At 56.3% G+C, this 17,182-nt stretch overlaps 3 protein-coding genes across 3 annotated transcripts; 1 reads left to right on the top strand and 2 right to left on the bottom strand.

Annotated features, from left to right (window-relative positions):
• The first annotated feature begins 3,084 nt into the window (after positions 1-3,084).
• LOC125332320 lies at positions 3,085-4,930 on the top strand. Its single transcript, XM_048317086.1, has 3 exons — positions 3,085-3,349; positions 3,822-4,076; positions 4,712-4,930. The coding sequence occupies exons 1-3, from the start codon at positions 3,173-3,175 to the stop codon at positions 4,928-4,930; spliced, it is 651 nt and encodes a 216-aa protein (XP_048173043.1). The 5' UTR covers positions 3,085-3,172.
• A 1,300-nt stretch (positions 4,931-6,230) lies between these two features.
• DHX38 (DEAH-box helicase 38) lies at positions 6,231-15,847 on the bottom strand. The gene is made up of 26 exons (XM_048316346.1): positions 15,337-15,847; positions 14,918-15,105; positions 14,660-14,761; positions 14,085-14,250; positions 13,861-13,979; positions 13,674-13,750; positions 13,432-13,587; positions 12,689-12,850; positions 12,496-12,603; positions 11,518-11,630; positions 11,278-11,415; positions 10,875-11,061; positions 10,599-10,784; positions 10,041-10,181; positions 9,711-9,821; positions 9,519-9,635; positions 9,177-9,284; positions 8,951-9,063; positions 8,240-8,448; positions 8,000-8,154; positions 7,765-7,920; positions 7,555-7,689; positions 7,351-7,476; positions 6,873-6,968; positions 6,585-6,706; positions 6,231-6,464 (listed from the first exon to the last, which is right to left on the bottom strand). The coding sequence occupies exons 1-26, from the start codon at positions 15,651-15,653 to the stop codon at positions 6,380-6,382; spliced, it is 3,693 nt and encodes a 1,230-aa protein (XP_048172303.1). The 5' UTR covers positions 15,654-15,847; the 3' UTR covers positions 6,231-6,379.
• Positions 15,848-16,327: 480 nt separating this feature from the next.
• LOC125331926 (haptoglobin-like) lies at positions 16,328-17,061 on the bottom strand. The gene is given in 2 exon segments (XM_048316373.1): positions 16,328-16,871; positions 16,873-17,061. Coding segments are annotated over 2 exon segments (669 nt in total). The 5' UTR covers positions 17,041-17,061; the 3' UTR covers positions 16,328-16,370.
• Positions 17,062-17,182: the final 121 nt, after the last annotated feature.

The following is a 17,182-nucleotide window of genomic DNA, read 5'->3' as shown; positions in this document are numbered from 1 at the left end:
CATTCTGATGTGTGACCAAATTACCCCTTGCTCTGCACTAAACCTCTCGCACACCACTTGAGGTGTGCAGGCTGACACAGTGCCCATGGCTCCTTCTGTAGCCTTTCCCAGAGCTCCAAGGTCCCCCTGCGCCATGAGCACTGGTAGCACACAGGTTCCCACTGCCATGAAGGGCCATGCCAGCTCTGCAGCTGGACGTTTGGCTGCATGAGCACCCACCAGCGTGTCTCACACACTACTGGGATGTGCCAGTGCAGCAGCTGCTGCACTAGCTGCTTGTGCATTCATGTAAGTACAAGCAAGACCTTATTTGGCTCCTCTGTGTGAAACAGGGATCACAGCACTTGTTTTGCAGAGGGGCCCTCCGGTTTGGTTCATGAATATAAAGTGGTTTGAGCTCCTGTGATGGAAGGTACTGGAGATGGACAAAGGGGCACCAACAGCCTAAAGCTGACAGAGGCCCAAACAGTGATCTCACCCAGATGCACTGTGTTTGCTAATTCAAGTGTGTAATCAGCACACACGGGCAACATGTTGGCTTGGGCTGTGTCACACACAGCAGCTCAGAACGCTCTCCCTGCGAGCTCATGCTCCCCAAGAGAGGTGATTGGCATCTGTGCAGCCACCGAGGCTGGGCGATGTGCAGGGGAGGATGGAGCTGGTGGTGGCAGGATCACAAGATGGGTGTCGTTGACACACAGCCATGGCATAGAGAACATGCAAACCTCCTTCCTCCCCACCCCCTCTGCCCGCTAGCTCTCCTGAATGAAGTCCCAGCTTTGTTTTTCTGATTTCCATTTTGTATCCTAAAATATTCACTCCAAGTTCCGCTTGACAGACATGCCTAATCTAATCTCCATGTCTGCTTTCTAATTTTCGCAGCCAGGATAAAACAAATTGGCTGGCGTTAATTGCCTGTGCAGCGGCCTGGAGCTCTGAGCCGTGATTTACGAGCTCGGAGCAGGCGCTCTGCAACACATTTTTCTTAATTTATTTTTAATGAGTCTCTCAATTAATTTTCTTGGAAACATCTTAATGATGTTGGAGGCGGGTGTTAATGAGGTTTGTAGCAGCACCTCATTTTGCATATTTTAAAGTACTGAATGGCATGAAGCAAACTCCTGGTCCTAAAACAGAAAAAAACCTTAAGGCTGGAGAGGACTCCTGGGCTGACATTGCTGCCCTGGCTGAGGGTGAGGTGCCTTGTGGGCTAGCTGGTGATTGTGAACATTGTGAGGCTGAAGCTGGCTGAGCCCACAGGGATACCGGGACCATGGTAGCATAGGGATGCCAAGGGGCCGCGCTGGGCCATGGTTGGTGGCCAGACACTTCTTAACAGATGGAATGAAAGCCTGGACACAGCACCTGGGCACTGAGAACCCTGTGCTGGCATGCCCCATGTTGTGGGCACCTCATTGCCTGCACACCCCCAGCCAGACCTTTTGGGCTGGAGCTCTCCAAGACACAGGACTGGGCTGCCTTGGGCTGAGGGCTGCAGGGTGCTCTGAGGTGTCTCTGCTGGCCCACGGGGTCACCGGTAATTGCTGATGCATGTGCCAGCAAGAGGCAGCAGCTGGATCGCCTTTGTTTTCTCCCAGCATGTCAGTCTTCATTAAACTGGAGGGGAATGAGAAAGGATTCACTTTTGTCCTAGCCTGAACACGGCAGCTGTTTAATTTCAATTAAGGTGGCACTGAAAAGAGTAACATTACGGTAGTAATTAAAGTGAGACAACTCCCTCCCCCTGTGCTCACACAGCAGAGGGGCCAGTTTGACCTCCCCATCCTCCCAGCACCAGCTGAGTATGGGCAGGCAGCTGTGGGTCAGGGCTGTGAGGCTGCCTCACATACTCATAAGGAGCTGGAGCAGTGTCGAGCCCTTCAAGGCAGGCACTGCCTGCAGCTCAGCACAGTGTGGCACATCTGTGGTACAGAGCAGCATTGCCTGTGGCACCGTGCAACATGGCACAGCACAGCACACATGGCACGAGGCTTTGTCCCATAAAGGCTCTGTGTGCTGTGGATGTTCTGTGCTCTGACTGTCGCTGCCTGAACAAGACTGAAATCTGCAGGGAAATTTTTATTTCCTTGCACTGCAGAAATTGTGGCCAAATTCAGTTGTGTTCTGGACAGTGGGGGATTCAGCAACCCTGCTCACAGGACTGTTGGTGCTGTGCCTGCTCCCATCACCTGTGACTGTGACCCGCTGGTGGAGCAGGTCGTCATGGCAACTGATGATTTCTATTATGGTACATCTGTGTTCAGCTTCTGGGCCCAGTTTGGCCTTGGAAATTTCCAGTTAAAACACTTTCCTATGAAACTGCACTGAGCATTGGCAAGGGACCACACACAGCCCAGGGAGTCCCATGTCACTAGCACAGGCCAGCAGCAGGTCTGTGCTTGCACCATCACTGTGCATCCACAGTCAAGGGACCATCAGCACCCAGAGACCCGCTTCGATCCGAGTACCTGGGCACTGTGGGGTGGCCCCAGGCAGGGCGGGACAACCAGACTCATGCACTCTCAACCGCCCCTGTCCACAGCCTCCCCTGGACACTCAGCCTCCCCAGGGGCCTGTGGCCCGTGGCCCTGTCAGGATGTGCCCCTGCAGCGGGTCCCCCCAGCCCTGCCCCTTGCGTGGGTTGTGGACCACAGGGCACAGCCCTGAGCATAGCACCGCTGCCACCCCCACTGTCACCTGGCCCTGGCCACAGGCCAGTGGTGTGTCCTGGGGCTGGCCACAGATTGAGTATGGCCTGAGGACAGTGCAGGGGCAGCATGAGGGTGGCAAGGCCCTGCCCTGACACAAGGGTGCCACCATGTCCTGGACCAGTTCTGAGGACAATGCCCAGGACCTGGTGACCTCATAGTGGCATATGGGGTAGTGTCACACGGCATGCCAAGGACACAAGATGGTGAGGAGCATGGAACAGGAAGGCTGCGGTGAGGACTGTGGGCAGCAGTAGGACCAGGTGCTGCTGAGGAGACGGCCACAGCCCCAGACAGCTCTGCCCTGCTTTTCCAGGAGCCCCAGGCTAGGCCTCTCCTGCTGGCAACGGGTGCTCCTCAGATGGGGAGTGGCAGTGCCAAAACCATGGGATGGTGGGGCTGCCCCAGGCAGGGCTGAGTGACATTCGTGGGACTGAGGGTTGTCTGGGACCGTGGGAAAGGTTATGGTCCTTCCAACAGTGAGAGAGTGGCCAAAATTCAGCACATCCGGCAAGGTTCCTTCGCTTCAGGGCCAGCCTGAAGGTTCCTGTAGAGGTCTGCCAGGGGCAAAGGAGACAACACCAGAGCTGACCAGCTCCATCCAGCAGCTTCAGCAGGAGACAGAGGCCTTGCAGCCCAAGGTGAGCAGTGCCAACCCTATGCTCAACCCAGGCATTGGTTGTGTAGCCACAGACTGGTGCCAGGTGGCACAGGAGGCCCCAGCCAGCTCTAGCCTGCACCACCAGACACCTCTTCCCCAGGGGTGGGGAGGGCATGAGGGCTCAAGGGTGTCCAGTCCTGCTGTGGCTGCACTGGTCCCACTGCCACCATTTCCCACAGTGGCCACAGTTCACTGCAGTGCTGAGGGCCAGCAGTGCCAGGGGCTTGGCTATTCATGGGACCAAAGGAACCGTCAGAACATGCACACACATGGGGTAGTGCTGCCTGGTGGGGAAGGGCTGCACCCACCCATTGGCAGCACAGTCCATTGCTGCTCTGCACAAAACTAGGACTGCCAGCACTGTCCAGCCCCAGTGCCTACCCAGACAGGAGCTGCAAGATGGGTTGGCCACAGTGGCAAGCTGGACAGATGCTGCTCATGCCATGTCCTAGGGTGCTGGAGCCACATTACCATTGGTGCTGGAGCCACAATATGGGGAGCCCAGAGCATGCCAGGACACACAGCAGCAAGATCTGGACCCAACTCAGGTGCTGGCCACAATACAGGCATTGCAGCTGGACCTGGACTTCTGCAGGGGCACAAACCACAAACGACTGGTCCAGCTGCAGGAGCAGGAGTGTGCAGTGGAGCAGGAGCAGCAGGACTTGGTCATTCTGATGCAGCAGTTCCAGGCACTGATGGGCAAGGTACAAGTGCTGGGCACAACAGCCATAGACCAAGCTGCATGTGTTCCCCACTGCCGCTCCACCACAGGCTAGGCACCATGCCTGCCCCACAGCCTGTGCAAGCCTGGTGACCCCCCAGGGGAGGGTAGAGGACATCCTGCCAGTCACACATGGCTCTAACACCACCTGTACAGAGCAGCCTAGCCACAAGGCAAGCCTGACTACAGCCCAGTCCACCTAGCTGAGCAGAGCTGGAAGAATGCAGATCCCAACAGCCCCACTGACACCCTGGGCACCGTCCCAGGGCTGGTGGCACTGCTGCAGCCCACAGCCTCGCCAATGAGCTGGGATCACCGCTCTCCCTGTGCCTGTGCTCTGTCACTGGTCAGGGACAACAGGGATGGCTTTCCAGGGCTGCTGAGTGTCCAACAGATACTGCCACAACAGGGAGGGCACTGTGGAGACTGTACAGAAAGGAGAGGGCCAGGAGCCAGCAGCCTTCCTGCCTCCCACCTGGTGCAGGCCAGACTCCTCTGTCACAGGCCCTCCCCAACAGCCCATTGTCCATGGGTTGTTCCAAGAAGGCTCCTTCTGTAGCCTCAGCTCTACACAGCAGGGGCACAGGGTGATTCCAGACCCTTGCTGGGTACTCACAGGTCAGTGATGCACCCCTCCACCTGAAGGACCAGGCGGTGCAGACAGAGATCACCTCCTACCTGGCTGCCCAGAGCCATTTTGACACCAGTCACGATATCCCAGAGGAGCACAGAGAGCTGCTCAAGGTCAGCAGCCAGCAGCCTCCCAGCCACTGCACCAAGCCTAGGGCAAGCAGACAGGGGGGCACAGGAGCCATGATAACCATGCTGCAGGGCTGACCCCTGCTCCACTTCCCCCAGAAGCCCTGGGACAGGGTAGGAGGCAGCAATGCCAGCCTGCCCCCACCACCTCACGCAGCCGGGCACTGGCCAGCCCTGAGTGTCCTGCAGACAGGACAGAGGGCAGCTGTGCCTGTGCTCAGGGACACACAGCAGAAGGCCAACCCACCAATGCACTTCTCTGCAGCTGGGGACACAGGAGCAGAGTCAAGGCCCGCAGCACAGCCCAGCCTGGCTGCAGGAGCAGCTGGGAGCCACCCAGCCCCAGGAACAGCAGAGTCTGCAGCAGCTGAGCAGAGCCAATGAGGCCATCCAAGGTCTGCACCGAAAAGTGGCAGAGCTGCAGCAACAGGTGAGGGCAAGGCAGGACAGAACAGGGATGCAGCCTCAGTGCCAGACACCTCTCCAGGAGAGGCTCAGCCATGGCCAACTACCCTCCCTGCTCCACAGCTTTGCTGGCAGGTGCAGGACATAGACAACCTCCAGGCAGAGCTGGCCGAAGCCCGTCAAGAGAGCACCAAGCAGGCAGAAAAGATTGCAGCCTACATGACACACAGGCAGCAGCTTCATCGAGAGCTGAGGAAGATGCAGAGCTTCAAGGAGCAGAGCAAACAGGAGGTAAGGATGTCTCAAGTCTTCCTGTGAAAAACCAGGAGTCTGTGCTCAGCCTGTGTCTCTCACTGTGCCATGGGCAGACCTACTCCCTCCAGGAGAGGCTGCAGGAGCTGAGCAGCCTAGCCCAACACTGGCAGCAGCTACACCTGGACAGTGAGCGAACTCTGGCTCTGCGAGAAGAGGAGCTGGTTGTCTGCAAGGTGGAGCTGGCATTCCTTAAGGAAGAGCTCAGCAAGCTGACAGTGCAGATGCAAGATACAAACAGGCATTCAAGACACACTGGGCAGGAGGAGATGCAGGAGGAGAACCTGTACCTAATGTTCAGAGCATCTGAGCAGCCCCACAAGTGTGAGCAGCTGAAAAAGTGAGAATTCCTGGCACAGCCTGGCCTGAAACAGGGCTGGGCTGATGGTCCCAGGTGTGCAGGGACAGCTGGGCACCAGCTGCCTGTCCAGGGCATGGGCTGTGGGAGAACTGCCTTTGCAGGAGTATGGGCCAGGCTTGAAACAGGGACAGGCTGTATCTGCCCCCGCAGGTCACTTTAATTTTCTGCCCTGTTCCAGGCTCTACAGGGCAACAACCTAACAGCACCAGCCCTGCATGATTCTGCAGCGCTACCTCCACCCAACACCCACCTCCAGGACAAGAAGCAGCACAAGACAAAGCAAGGATTAGACTGACAACCTTTACACAAATAAAATTCTTTCTGTTCTGTAGCAAAATTAGTGCCAAGCACCAAAGCCTTCCAGGGCCACAAGCTGTAGAGACCTCAGAATACATTGATCAGGGCAACTGGGCACTACCTTAAGTCTCAAAGCAACAGGTCGTGCGTTCTTAGAGACCAAAGCGGGCTGGGGTGCGTCGTGGTGTCAGGGGCTCCCCCTGCTCCTTTCGCCCAGGGGTATAGATTTTTGTAGATCTGTCAAAGAGGACAAGGGTGATTAATGGCAAATGCAACCTTTTCCTGCACCAGAACTCCCACAGGGAAGCTGAGATACTCCACACAGGCAAGCCATGGGCAGGCAGGGCTATCACCCACCTTGCACTGCCCAGTGGGTTTCGGCGCTCCTGCTCCTCCCGACGGGCACGCAACTGCTCCTCTGCTAAAGCCATTTCCTCCTCCATGGCAGACACTTCCTCCTTGGCACGGCGGCGGTTCTCCTGGAGCAAGGCAGCAGCAGGTCAGGGACAGGAGAGGAATGGCAGCAGCAGACTCCCTGCAGGCCCACAAGCTTGCTCCCTCCATGTCAGAACACACACATACAGCAGCAGAACGGACATGCAGAGGGCCTGCTGTTTGCCAGCTCATCCAGGACAGAATACTTACCTGGCGTGACTTGCCAGCATGTTTGATACTGTAGAACATGGGGCCCAGCTCTGCCAGCCACTCTCCATCCACAGCAGTGACACACTGCATGTATTCCTGCAGGGACAGAAAGATCAGGATAGCAGGATGACACCCTTGGGGCTTGGGCACCATTCCTAGAGCCATAGCAGCTCCCTTCCTCCCCCACTTGCTGACAGCACTTCTCAGGCTGGGACCATACCCCTTCCAGACAACTCCTCCTGGCCTCAGAAGCTGCTATGGGTTGGATTTGGTGAGACCACAAGGAGGATCAAACATATCCCACAGAGGCCAGAGAAAAATAATGGGGGAAGGGACAAACAGATGACACAGACATGCCTAGTTGGTATAGATGGGAAAGGCTGAGATCTGCCACTCAGATCTCAGCCTCACAGCAAAGTCCTCCCATCTCCCTTGGAGCACTCACCACCCTTCCTGCTAGTCCTCAGCTCAAGCTCACCTTGGTAGTCATAACCAGTTCATGGTACACAATGTAGTCTGGTGTGTAGCCCATACCAAACAGAGAGCTTGTGGGGTGTAGGTGGCAGGGCATGCCTGTGCGGATGTTCACATACTCCCCAATACCCTGCAAAGACAAGTTTGCTTAGTCTACCTGTTGCCAGGCAGGGCCTTGCAGCCCCCAGGCAGCTCAGACACCTCTCACCTTCAGCTTTGCAGCCTGATGGAAATACGCAGCACAGATGCACTTCCTGACAACATCCCAGTCTGTACCACAGGATGCCAGGCTCATTCGCTGCTGCACCATAATGTCCTTGAGCTGGGCACGCACCTCCCGCACCTGCAAAGGTGTGTGCTGGTCAGATCCCTCTTCTGCATAAGGCTCTCTCCCCCGGCTTCATGACCACAGCCTCACCTTCCGCATGGCCTTGGCATGGATGAAGTGCTGATTGCACCACAGGGTAGAATAGCTGTTGTTCTTCCACTGCAGGTAAACATTCAGGTAAGTCAAGTGATCGCTCTCTGGAACAGCAAATTTCTCCCGCACTTGGTCACTCTCCTCCTCTCGGCCCTGAAGGGTAAGCAAAGGACACAGGTTAGTCAAAGGGCAGGGAAGGGCCCTGAGCTGCTGGAACAGGAGCATCTTGTACCTTAGGCCGGTAAAAGATGGCAGGAACAGACAACATGGAGACAACGAGCAAGATCTCAGAGCTGCAACCCATGTCACAGGAGACAATGAGCATTTTGGACAGTGCAGGGTCCAGTGGGAACTCCACCATGAGACGTCCTGTAGAGGTCAGACCACCTGTAGGAACAGAACAGCAATCACTGATCAGCAGCTGGGCAGGCCCCAGTTCCATGGGCTGGCAACTTACCCCAGCAGCCAATACCTGTGTTATCCAGGGCCCCCAGGATCCACAGCTGGTACATGGAGTTCAGCATATTGTCCTCGGGGGGTGGATCCATGAAGTGGAACTGCAGCAGGTCCTGCACACCCAGGGACTTGAGCAAGAGCACTACATTGGCAAGGTTGGTGCGCTGGATCTCAGGCACCGTGGTCGTCAGCAGCTCATTCTTGTAGGCACTCTGGGTGTAGAGCCTGGGAAGAGATGCCAAGAGCATGCTCCTCCTGTTCCTGCCACTGTGTTCCTTGCAGACTTGCCAGCCTCTGCCCAGCCCAGCCCAGCATGGTACAGGGCAGCAACCCTGCACCCAGCAGCAGGACCTGGGGAGGCACTTCTACCCCAGCCAAAGTGGGGTGTCCCCAGCACAATGGGGTGTCTGGGCTGCAGCACAGCACATGACCAAGCACAGCCCTTCCCTGGTCTCACAGCATAGCCTGGGAAAGGCTTTTGACTTGGCTCTTATCCTGATGGCATCCAGGGCAGACGAGCCACCAGTGAAGATGGGCACAGGAAGAAAGTGGAGCACATCCTTTTCTCTGCAGAAGCACTGGGTCCAAAGGCAGCCTTCAGGCCTGCCTACTGCCCACATCCCCCCAAAGTTCAAGATAATGAACAGCTCCAGTGAGAAAAAAATATACATAACCTGATGCCAAGCTGAGGCTACAACAGGAACAGGAACACCAGTGATGTGCCTACCTGAAGCAGTGGCCTGGCCCTGTCCGGCCAGCTCGGCCGGCCCTCTGATTGGCATTGGCCTGACTGATGGGGTAGATCTGCAGTGCATCCATGCCTATACGGGGGTTGAAAACCTTCAGGACACAAGATGATCAGACAGAAGTAAGAGGAAGGCTGGATCATGACCTCAGAACTCCCTCAACCTACCCCAGAAAGCAGAGACAAAGTACAGGAAACCCAGGCTCACCTTCAACTTGCAGTAGCCAGAGTCTATGACAAACATGATACCATCCACTGTCAGTGATGTCTCTGCAATGTTAGTGGCAACGATGCACTTCCTGACCCCATCAGGAGCCTGCAAGCACACTACACATCAGTCACACCCCTGGGCATGGCTCTGCTCCACTGTGGAGGAGCGCAGAGCAGCAGAGGGACAGGGATGACTCTTGGGAAGTGGAGTGGGGTACATGCTTTCTCTCACCCTCCACATGCAATACAGAGGTATATCTGCACTTCTCACTCTGCTCTGCACTGCCTCCTGCTCCAGTTTTCCCTGTCCCCACCCTAATCACAAAGCACACATCAGCACCTTCTGGAAGATTTTGGCCTGCAAGTCCGAGGGCAGCTGAGAGTAGATTGGCAGTACAGCAAGAGCAGGCGCCTTCTCCAGCTCCTCAAGGTGCTCCACAATTTGCTCTGAGGTCACCTAGAAACAAAGAGGGGTGAAAATATCAGACTGAAACAACAAGGGGATAGGACAGTGCCTGCCCTCCCAACTCACCTCGATATCCTCCTGGCCAGGCATGAAGACGAGGATGTCTCCAGGAGCACCAGACAAGTGGACCTGCAAGGCTTGTTTCACTGCAGCCTCCACATAATCCTCCTGTGGGGTCTGAACGGTACAGCCCAGGTTAATCTGGACCAATATCCTTACCTGCCTTATCTTAAAATGATTCTTGAACAACGATTTGTAATGCCTTGTCCTGTGTCCTGTCCTGTAGCACACCACAGCCACTCCTACCCTGTCCTGTGTGTCCCCCTCAGAGTGCAGCACACCTACTACACAACCCCCTCCTGCCAACAGAATTTCAATCCACAAGCTTGACTATACCTTGCTGAAAAGAATATCCACAGGGAAAGTGCGCCCAGGAATGTGGAAAATGGGAACATTCCCGAAGAAGGAGGCAAACTTATCTGCATCCATGGTGGCTGAAGTGACAACAAGCTTCAGATCCGAGCGGCGGGCGACCACCTAGAAAGCAGATGAAAGGAGCAGTATGGAAGGGGCATTCATGCATGGCTGTGGGCTGTTTTCATTCATACTGAGACAATGGCACAGGACAGAGCTTCTGCTGTACTCCAGAGGCACTGGCTGTGCGTGCCAGCGAACACTGATGCTGTATGGCCAGCACCATTAAGAAGGCCTGCAGGTGCAGGAAACCTTAAGCCAGCAAAGCCCTCTGTATCAGTAGTTCTGACATTCAGCCAGCAAGACTCTGGTAGCACTACAGGAGACTTAACCCCCCAGAACCAGGGACCAGGATGCTGGAGCAGTCAAGTGCAGACAGAGATGTGGCAGCTCTGCTTCTCTCTCCTAGTCCTGGCAGAGAAGGGCTGTCCCAGTTCATGTGCCCCATCCTGCTGTCCTCTAGCCCAGGATCACACACACCTCCCGAAGCAGCCCGAACAGCACATCAGTGTTGAGTGAGCGCTCATGTGCCTCATCCATGATGATAGCACTGTAGTTGTCCAAGTCAGCCTCCCGCAGTGACTCTCGGAGCAGGATCCCATCTGTCATGTACTTGATCACTGTGTTCTCAGATGTGCAGTCCTCAAAGCGGATGGCATAGCCTACCTAGGAGGGCAGAGATACCAGGAAGTCTTCCAACAGTCCCATGCACTCACTGTCATTGGGTGGCACCCCTGCACTCCCTACCAAACTCACCTCCTCCCCCAGACGCACGCCCATCTCCTCACTGACTCGCTTGGCCACAGACATGGCAGCCACTCTGCGGGGCTGTGTGCAGCCGATCATGCCGTAATCAGTGTAGCCATCCTCATGGAGATACTGCGTCAGCTGAGTTGTCTTCCCGCTCCCCGTCTCCCCCACCACGATCACAATGCTGTTGTCTCTGAGGAAAAGGAAGAAGTATTTCTTCATACACCTTCAAAGAAGGGCTTTTGTGTTCTCTAGCTAAGCATCATCCTACTCAGGTGGGAGAGCTGAGCAAACAAAGTAGTGGGTTTGTTTCCTGAGAGTACAGCTTCCCAGCAGTCATGATTCTGCAATTCCTCAACTGAGTTCCCAAACATAGGCCAATGCCCTGGAGATGCCGTGGCAGCCATACCTGAGGATGGAGAGCAGTTCCTGCTGTACAGCAAAGATGGGCAGGTATTGTCTCTGCTCCAGGATTGATTTCTTCTTGGCAAACTCACTGCTGGCTTCACTTTTTTCTTTCATGTGTTCAGCAAACTTCTGCTCAGTTCTAAGGAAACACCACAAGTCCTGAAACTGCCTCTCCACACACTTCGCTATGCCCATAGCCCCCATTACCAGCTGAGCAAAGTAATTCAGAGCAAGCCCCTACTTGTAATCCACTTTTCCATCTTCTGTCACCATCTCATCCTTCTCCTCCTCTTTCTTGATCCCCATAATGTCTCCCAGTTTGGTGCCTGCCAGCTCCCAGTGCTTGTGCTGAGCCTGGAAGGAGAGAGAACAGCACAACTTTGCCACAGCAAGCACAGACAAAATTCTTCCCCAATCCTACTCATAAGACTAGGAAAAGGATATTAGTCCCACAATTCCCCAAAGCAGAATGTACACTCCACTCCTACATCAGGTTCCCCTCTTCCAAATGAACCGGAGCAGAGCTTAAGACACCAGGATGGATACAGAGACTCCAGGCACAGGATTACAAACTGCCTCCTAAGACAATAGTTCTAGCTGCTGGCCCTTCTATTAGATTTGAACTTAAACCTACACAGATGTGAACCAGAGATAATCTTCCTGCCTTTGCCAGGTGCTCACAGGCTTCCCTCCCACCTCTGCTATCAGTTTAGCTACCACCACCATTCCACTCATAGTATAAGTAGCTCAAATCCAGCCCAGTTTCAGTGTACAAGGAACACATCTGTACTTTCCCCACAGCTATTATGTGAGCTTTAGAGAAAGTCCCTAGAAAATACCCCCAAAAACTAATCTTACCCCATACTCCTCCTCCTCACAACTCTTCTGCTCAGACATGACAAGGTACATCCTGCTGCCATACTGCTGCCTGCTGACTGTCCCCAAGCTACCTGGCATTCTTCCATCTGCTTCCTTCTCCCATAATCTGTATGTCCAAGTACACAGTGATTCATGTCCCAGGCAGTGCCCAAGAAAATGACATCACAGCAGCTGCTATGAGGCAATGTAGTAAGCTGGGCTCTCAGATGTCCCAAGTCACAAAAATATGAACTCCTTATCATCACTGCTGCCAAAGCCTGAATGCTGCAGAGTCCAAACAAGGCTGTGAGGAACTATGTAACATGTACAGTGGGCAGTAAGCCAAAGGGCTGCAGCATACCCTCTTACGCTCCTTTTGCTCCCTGTGCTTGCGCACCAACTGGCTGCCTTTCCGAGCTATGATGGCCAAATCCGAGGTGGCATCCTTCACAGGGATGACTGGCTCTGGCTGGAGGGAAAAGGCACTGCTTTACTAAAAAGGCCTCACGTGTATGGGGCTCTCTGCCATCAGTGCCTTCAGCCACAGTCTCTACCTGCTTGGTGAAGACAATCCTTCCATCTAGGAAGGGGGGCACTAGATTGTGCACCAACAAATGCACTTTAGCAGAGTTATCCTCCTCAAAATCTTCGTCCACTTCAATCCGATGGACCACACCACTGGTCAGCATGCGATTTGTCTCCCAGCGCTCATTATCCTGCAGGAAACAACACATCAGAAACACAGAAAGCCCCAGAGATCACACCAGAACACCAAGCATGGGCCTGGGCTCTGCACTGGTAACAGGATGGTTCAAATCCAGTGAGCCTGAAAGTAAGCACAAGGGAAGGAACAGTAATTGGAAGCACAAGAGTACAGGAAACTGCCCATGTGAAGCAACAGGACTGCCTCCAAGGAAATGCATGGTAGATATTGCCTGCAAGGCACTCAGAATACATCAGGAAGCCTGGACACAGTCCTGCTCATGTAAAGAGAGCAGCTGCCCCCAGCATCCATTGGGCCAACAGCGGACAACCCCAGTAATGTATCTTGCACTCAGAACAGCAGGAGCATGGTCCTCTGCACTCCTGCTGCCCTGGACACTGCAATCCACCAGCCACTCCAACTGGGAATTCTGCCCATGCAGGAGTTTCAGGGCTGGATTTGCCAGGAGAACTCAACCACAATTTCCCTGTGAGCACTCCTTCAGCCTGGCCCGGGAGTGTCCTTCTTCACCTGAGAGCAAGGACTCAACAAGTGGATCTTTCAAGGGCAGCCAACCCTGTGTCCTGGCCCTACCTCATTGATCTGCCGCCGCTGTGCTGAGATCCGCTTCTGCCTCTGCTTGTGCAAGTGCTGCTCACGCTTCTTCACATACTCCTCAGAGGAGTAAGCCAAAGGGTTGTGAAACTCATCATAGCCCTCATCCATCATGTACCAGTCTCGGTCAGCTTGCTGGGAAGGGAGAGGTGCAGCACTGAGCACTGTCAATTCCCCACAGCCTGGTGGCCCCAAGGCCCTGGCCTGCACCAGACTCTCACCCGCTGGTCATCCTCCCACTGCTGCCGCTCCTCCTCCGTCTCAAAGGCGATGCCCTCCTCCCCTTCCGTGCGTCGCCCTGGGGTGAGCCAGATGGTCCAGAATGTTCCCAAGGAAACCCCAACTCTGTGCCACAGGAAAGGGGATTCCACACTGCCCACCCTGGGCAGCTCAGCCCAGATTCCTCACCTTTCCCTCGGGACAGGCGTGGCGTGGCCCCCAGGTGCCTCCGGTCATCAGCCCATTCATTGTATTTGTATGATGGGGTGGGCAATGGCGTCTTATCAGAGTACCGGCTCCTCACAGACCTGAAAACAAAGCAGATGGGAGGAACTGGTGCCCACAGCCAGGCACTTCTCATATGCACACAGTCCCCTTTCTGCAGCTCACAGGACAGCCTCAGACACTGGTACCTGTCCCGCTCCCGTCGGTCCGTGTCCCGCAGTGATGACACTCGGTGGCTACGCTCTGAGTCTCGATAGGAAGGTGCAGGAGATGGAGATTCCCACTGCGAGCGACGGGCATTGCTGTAGCCACCATCATCTTCCTCCCAGCTGGAGCGGGATGGTGTGGCTGCATCTGCCAGAAAAGATGGGGTTTGATACCTGTTGTTCAAACAGTGGCCCTGGAGCCACCTAACACCTTCTAAGAAAGGAGCATGGAGAGAGGGTACCCACTGGTCCTCCCTCTAAGAGAAGGGGCTGACCCAGTGATTCCAAGGAATTTCCAAAGGATCACATTTCCACCACACAGACCCAGAACAGACCCTATCGTGCAGAGATCTGCCAGATTTTCAGACGCACAGAGCTGGTACATTGCTCCCACACCCAGGTCGAGCTGGGAGTTTATGCTTGCCTGAACCACAAACATTAAAAGGTACAGGCTTTTCTACCACCCCTGTCCTGCAAAAATAGCAGGAAGCATAAAAAATCTCCAAGCCCCTCCCTGTTAGGCCTCACACAAGAGCTCTACCGGGTCCTACTCTCACCTTTGGGCCGATGTCGGGGGCTTTCAGGTTCACTCCTCCTGCCACTCCGTTCTGAGGAGCCATCCCTCTCTGATCTGCTGTGATGACTCCTGTCCCGCTCCTCTGCAAAAAGAAAATAGGATCAGGTGCCTACTGCACAAACAGGCTTCCCAAGCCTGCTGCAGAAATCACCACAAACATTAATAAAGACTACAAACAGGCCAAAGGACAAGCCCAGAACCAAACCAAGAAGCATCACAAAGGTCTCTGAGCAATTACCACGGTCTCGTTTACGATCGTGGTCCCGATCCCTACTGCGTTCCTTCTTTCGTTCCTTCTCCTCCTTAGAGGAGGCAAAGACTCCATGTTCCCGACGCTCCCTCTCCCGCTGCCGGCTGCGTTCCCAGAACTCCTCGCTGACACCCCCTGTGTAGGAAGGTGTCTCCACGTGGACAGAGCGGTAATGTCTGTGCAGGCAGAGCAGAGAGAAGAAATGTTCAGAAGTGCCGAGCAACAGCTGCCGTTCGGCTGGTCTCTTACAACTCCAGTTCCAGCCTCTGCCATAGTGCCCCGCAGTCCCCCACACGCTCCACACCGGAGGCTGCGGCCCCGCCTGTCACCGACTGCGCTCACCCTGCGCTCCCTCCCCGGCCGGACGCGGCCAGCGCCGGCACCAGGAACCCCCCCGCAAACCCCACCTGTTCCTGCGAGCTCTGCGGTCGCTCCGGTCGGCCTCGTCCTCTTCCTCGTCCTCGGCGCTGCCCGCCTCGTCACGACCCTCTTCCCAGTCCTTATAGGATGCGACACGGGATCGTTTCCCCCCGGCCGCCTCCTCCTGGCGCTCCCGCCGCTTCTGCGCCGCCAGCACGTCCAGCCCCAGCAGGGAGACGCGCGGGGCCGGTGCCTTAAAGACGTGCTGCTCAGCGCCACGCGTCCGCAGTACCAGCCCGCCCGCCTCGCCGCTCAGGCTCGTCCCCGACAGCCGATGCAGCGAATCCTCGCTCGCCGCAGCCATCGCGGCCGCAGCGCCGCGCGGGCCCCGCAGTTCCCTTAGCGACGGTAACCCGGCTCGCGGAGCGCCGCCATAACCGCCCCACAGTGCTCGGCGGGAGGAGCCCCTCTAGCCAAGTGCACCATAGACACAGCGGCCAGAGCCTATGAGAGAGCCGCCACCATAGAGTCCCAGCAGCGCTGGACAAGACGCGCTTCCTGTCCGGGGGGACTTCCGGCGTACGCACCCTCCGCAGGGTCACGTGGGCGCGGGGCGGGGTTACGGACCGAGGGGACGCGCGGAGACGCCCACGGGGAGAGTGCCCCGCGAACGGCCCACACCGTGCGGGGCCGAGAGTCCCTCAGAGCCCGTGCGGGGACCGAGAGTCCCTCAGAGCCCGTGCGGGGGCCGAGGATCCCCTCAGAGCCCGTGCGGGGGCCGAGGATCCCCTCAGAGCCCGTGCGGGGGCCGAGGATCCCTCAGAGCCCGTGCGGGGACCGAGGATCCCTCAGAGCTCGTGCGGGGGCGGAGAGTCCCTCAGAGCCCGTGCGGCCCCGGACCCTCCGGCCAACGCCCGCCGAAAGCCCTGCAGGCGACCACACGCTCATCCCCTGTAGATGGGCCCGTGCAGCGACGGGCACAGAGACCCTGCACGGACGGACGGACAGACAGACAGACGCGCACACACGCACACACCCTGCAGCCTGGCGCGCAACAGTTTTATTCCCTCATGGTTCTGCCTCAGCCAGCTGCCACTGTCTCCTTCACCCAGGCCAGGACATGCTTCACGTCCACGCCATACTTTGCAGCTGTGCAGGTCTTGTCATAGCTGACGATGCCACCTGCGTACCAGGTGTCGTCATCGGGATCCTGCACGGCAAAGGCTCCGCCTGCATCCCCGTAGCAGGGGTCCTCCCGCAGCTCACTCATGCCCACGCAGAAGGTGTCATTGCCAAGGATGGGCTGGACCCAGTAGGACACATCCTGCGCACTGTAGTATTCCCGGCACTGCTCACTCTCGGCCACTAGCAGCATCACGTACTTCAGCCTGTCGGGAAAGCCAAAGGTGGCACTGCAGCCCCAGCCTGAGATGTAGCCCACCTGTCCTGGGTGCACATAGCCCTTCTGGGCCAGGCAGATGCGGTTCACCTCCTCGCCAAGAAGCACCTTCTGCTTCAGCTTCAGCAAGGCCAGGTCCACAGCCTGTGGGTAGCTGGGGTGCAGCACAACACGCTCAAATGCCCAAGTTGGGCTGCTCCCGGCTGCCCAGGAACAGCTGCAGTGTAGGGGCAATCTCTTCCAGCGTGGCATTCTCACTGTGGATGTTCAGGTACACGTTCCTGCCTGTGTTCAGCAGCCACTGGTCACCGATGAGTGTGGCCCTCACGGTCAGGTTGTGGCGGGTCACCATCCAGCCCTGCCAAGGGAAGCTGCCCTTCGGAGCCAGCATGACCCCAGTGATGCACTGCCTGGGGGGGTGGTTCTTCGGCTTCCCACACACTACATAGGGCAGGGGAAGGCCCAGGTGAGCCCCCTGAACCCAGCAGGCGCCA

This window comes from Corvus hawaiiensis, chromosome 12 (assembly GCF_020740725.1).
Source record: "Corvus hawaiiensis isolate bCorHaw1 chromosome 12, bCorHaw1.pri.cur, whole genome shotgun sequence".
Lineage (NCBI taxonomy): Eukaryota > Metazoa > Chordata > Aves > Passeriformes > Corvidae > Corvus > Corvus hawaiiensis.
This window is presented reverse-complemented; position numbering and strand designations above follow the sequence as displayed.

Bases quoted from the DNA above. Each gene is read 5' to 3' on its own strand.
- DHX38 (XM_048316346.1), bottom strand. From the start codon at position 15,653: ATGGCTGCGGCGAGCGAGGATTCGCTGCATCGGCTGTCGGGGACGAGC. The intron at 7,690-7,764 runs GTGAGGCTGTGG...ACACCTTTGCAG, and splicing joins ATGCCAAGGCCATGCGGAAG to GTGCGGGAGGTGCGTGCCCA. The intron at 7,477-7,554 runs GTGAGAGGTGTC...TTGTCTTTGCAG, and splicing joins ATCAGGCTGCAAAGCTGAAG to GGTATTGGGGAGTATGTGAA.
- LOC125332320 (XM_048317086.1), top strand. From the start codon at position 3,173: ATGGTCCTTCCAACAGTGAGAGAGTGGCCAAAATTCAGCACATCCGGC. The intron at 3,350-3,821 runs GTGAGCAGTGCC...GCCATGTCCTAG, and splicing joins CAGAGGCCTTGCAGCCCAAG to GGTGCTGGAGCCACATTACC. The intron at 4,077-4,711 runs GTACAAGTGCTG...GGGTACTCACAG, and splicing joins TCCAGGCACTGATGGGCAAG to GTCAGTGATGCACCCCTCCA.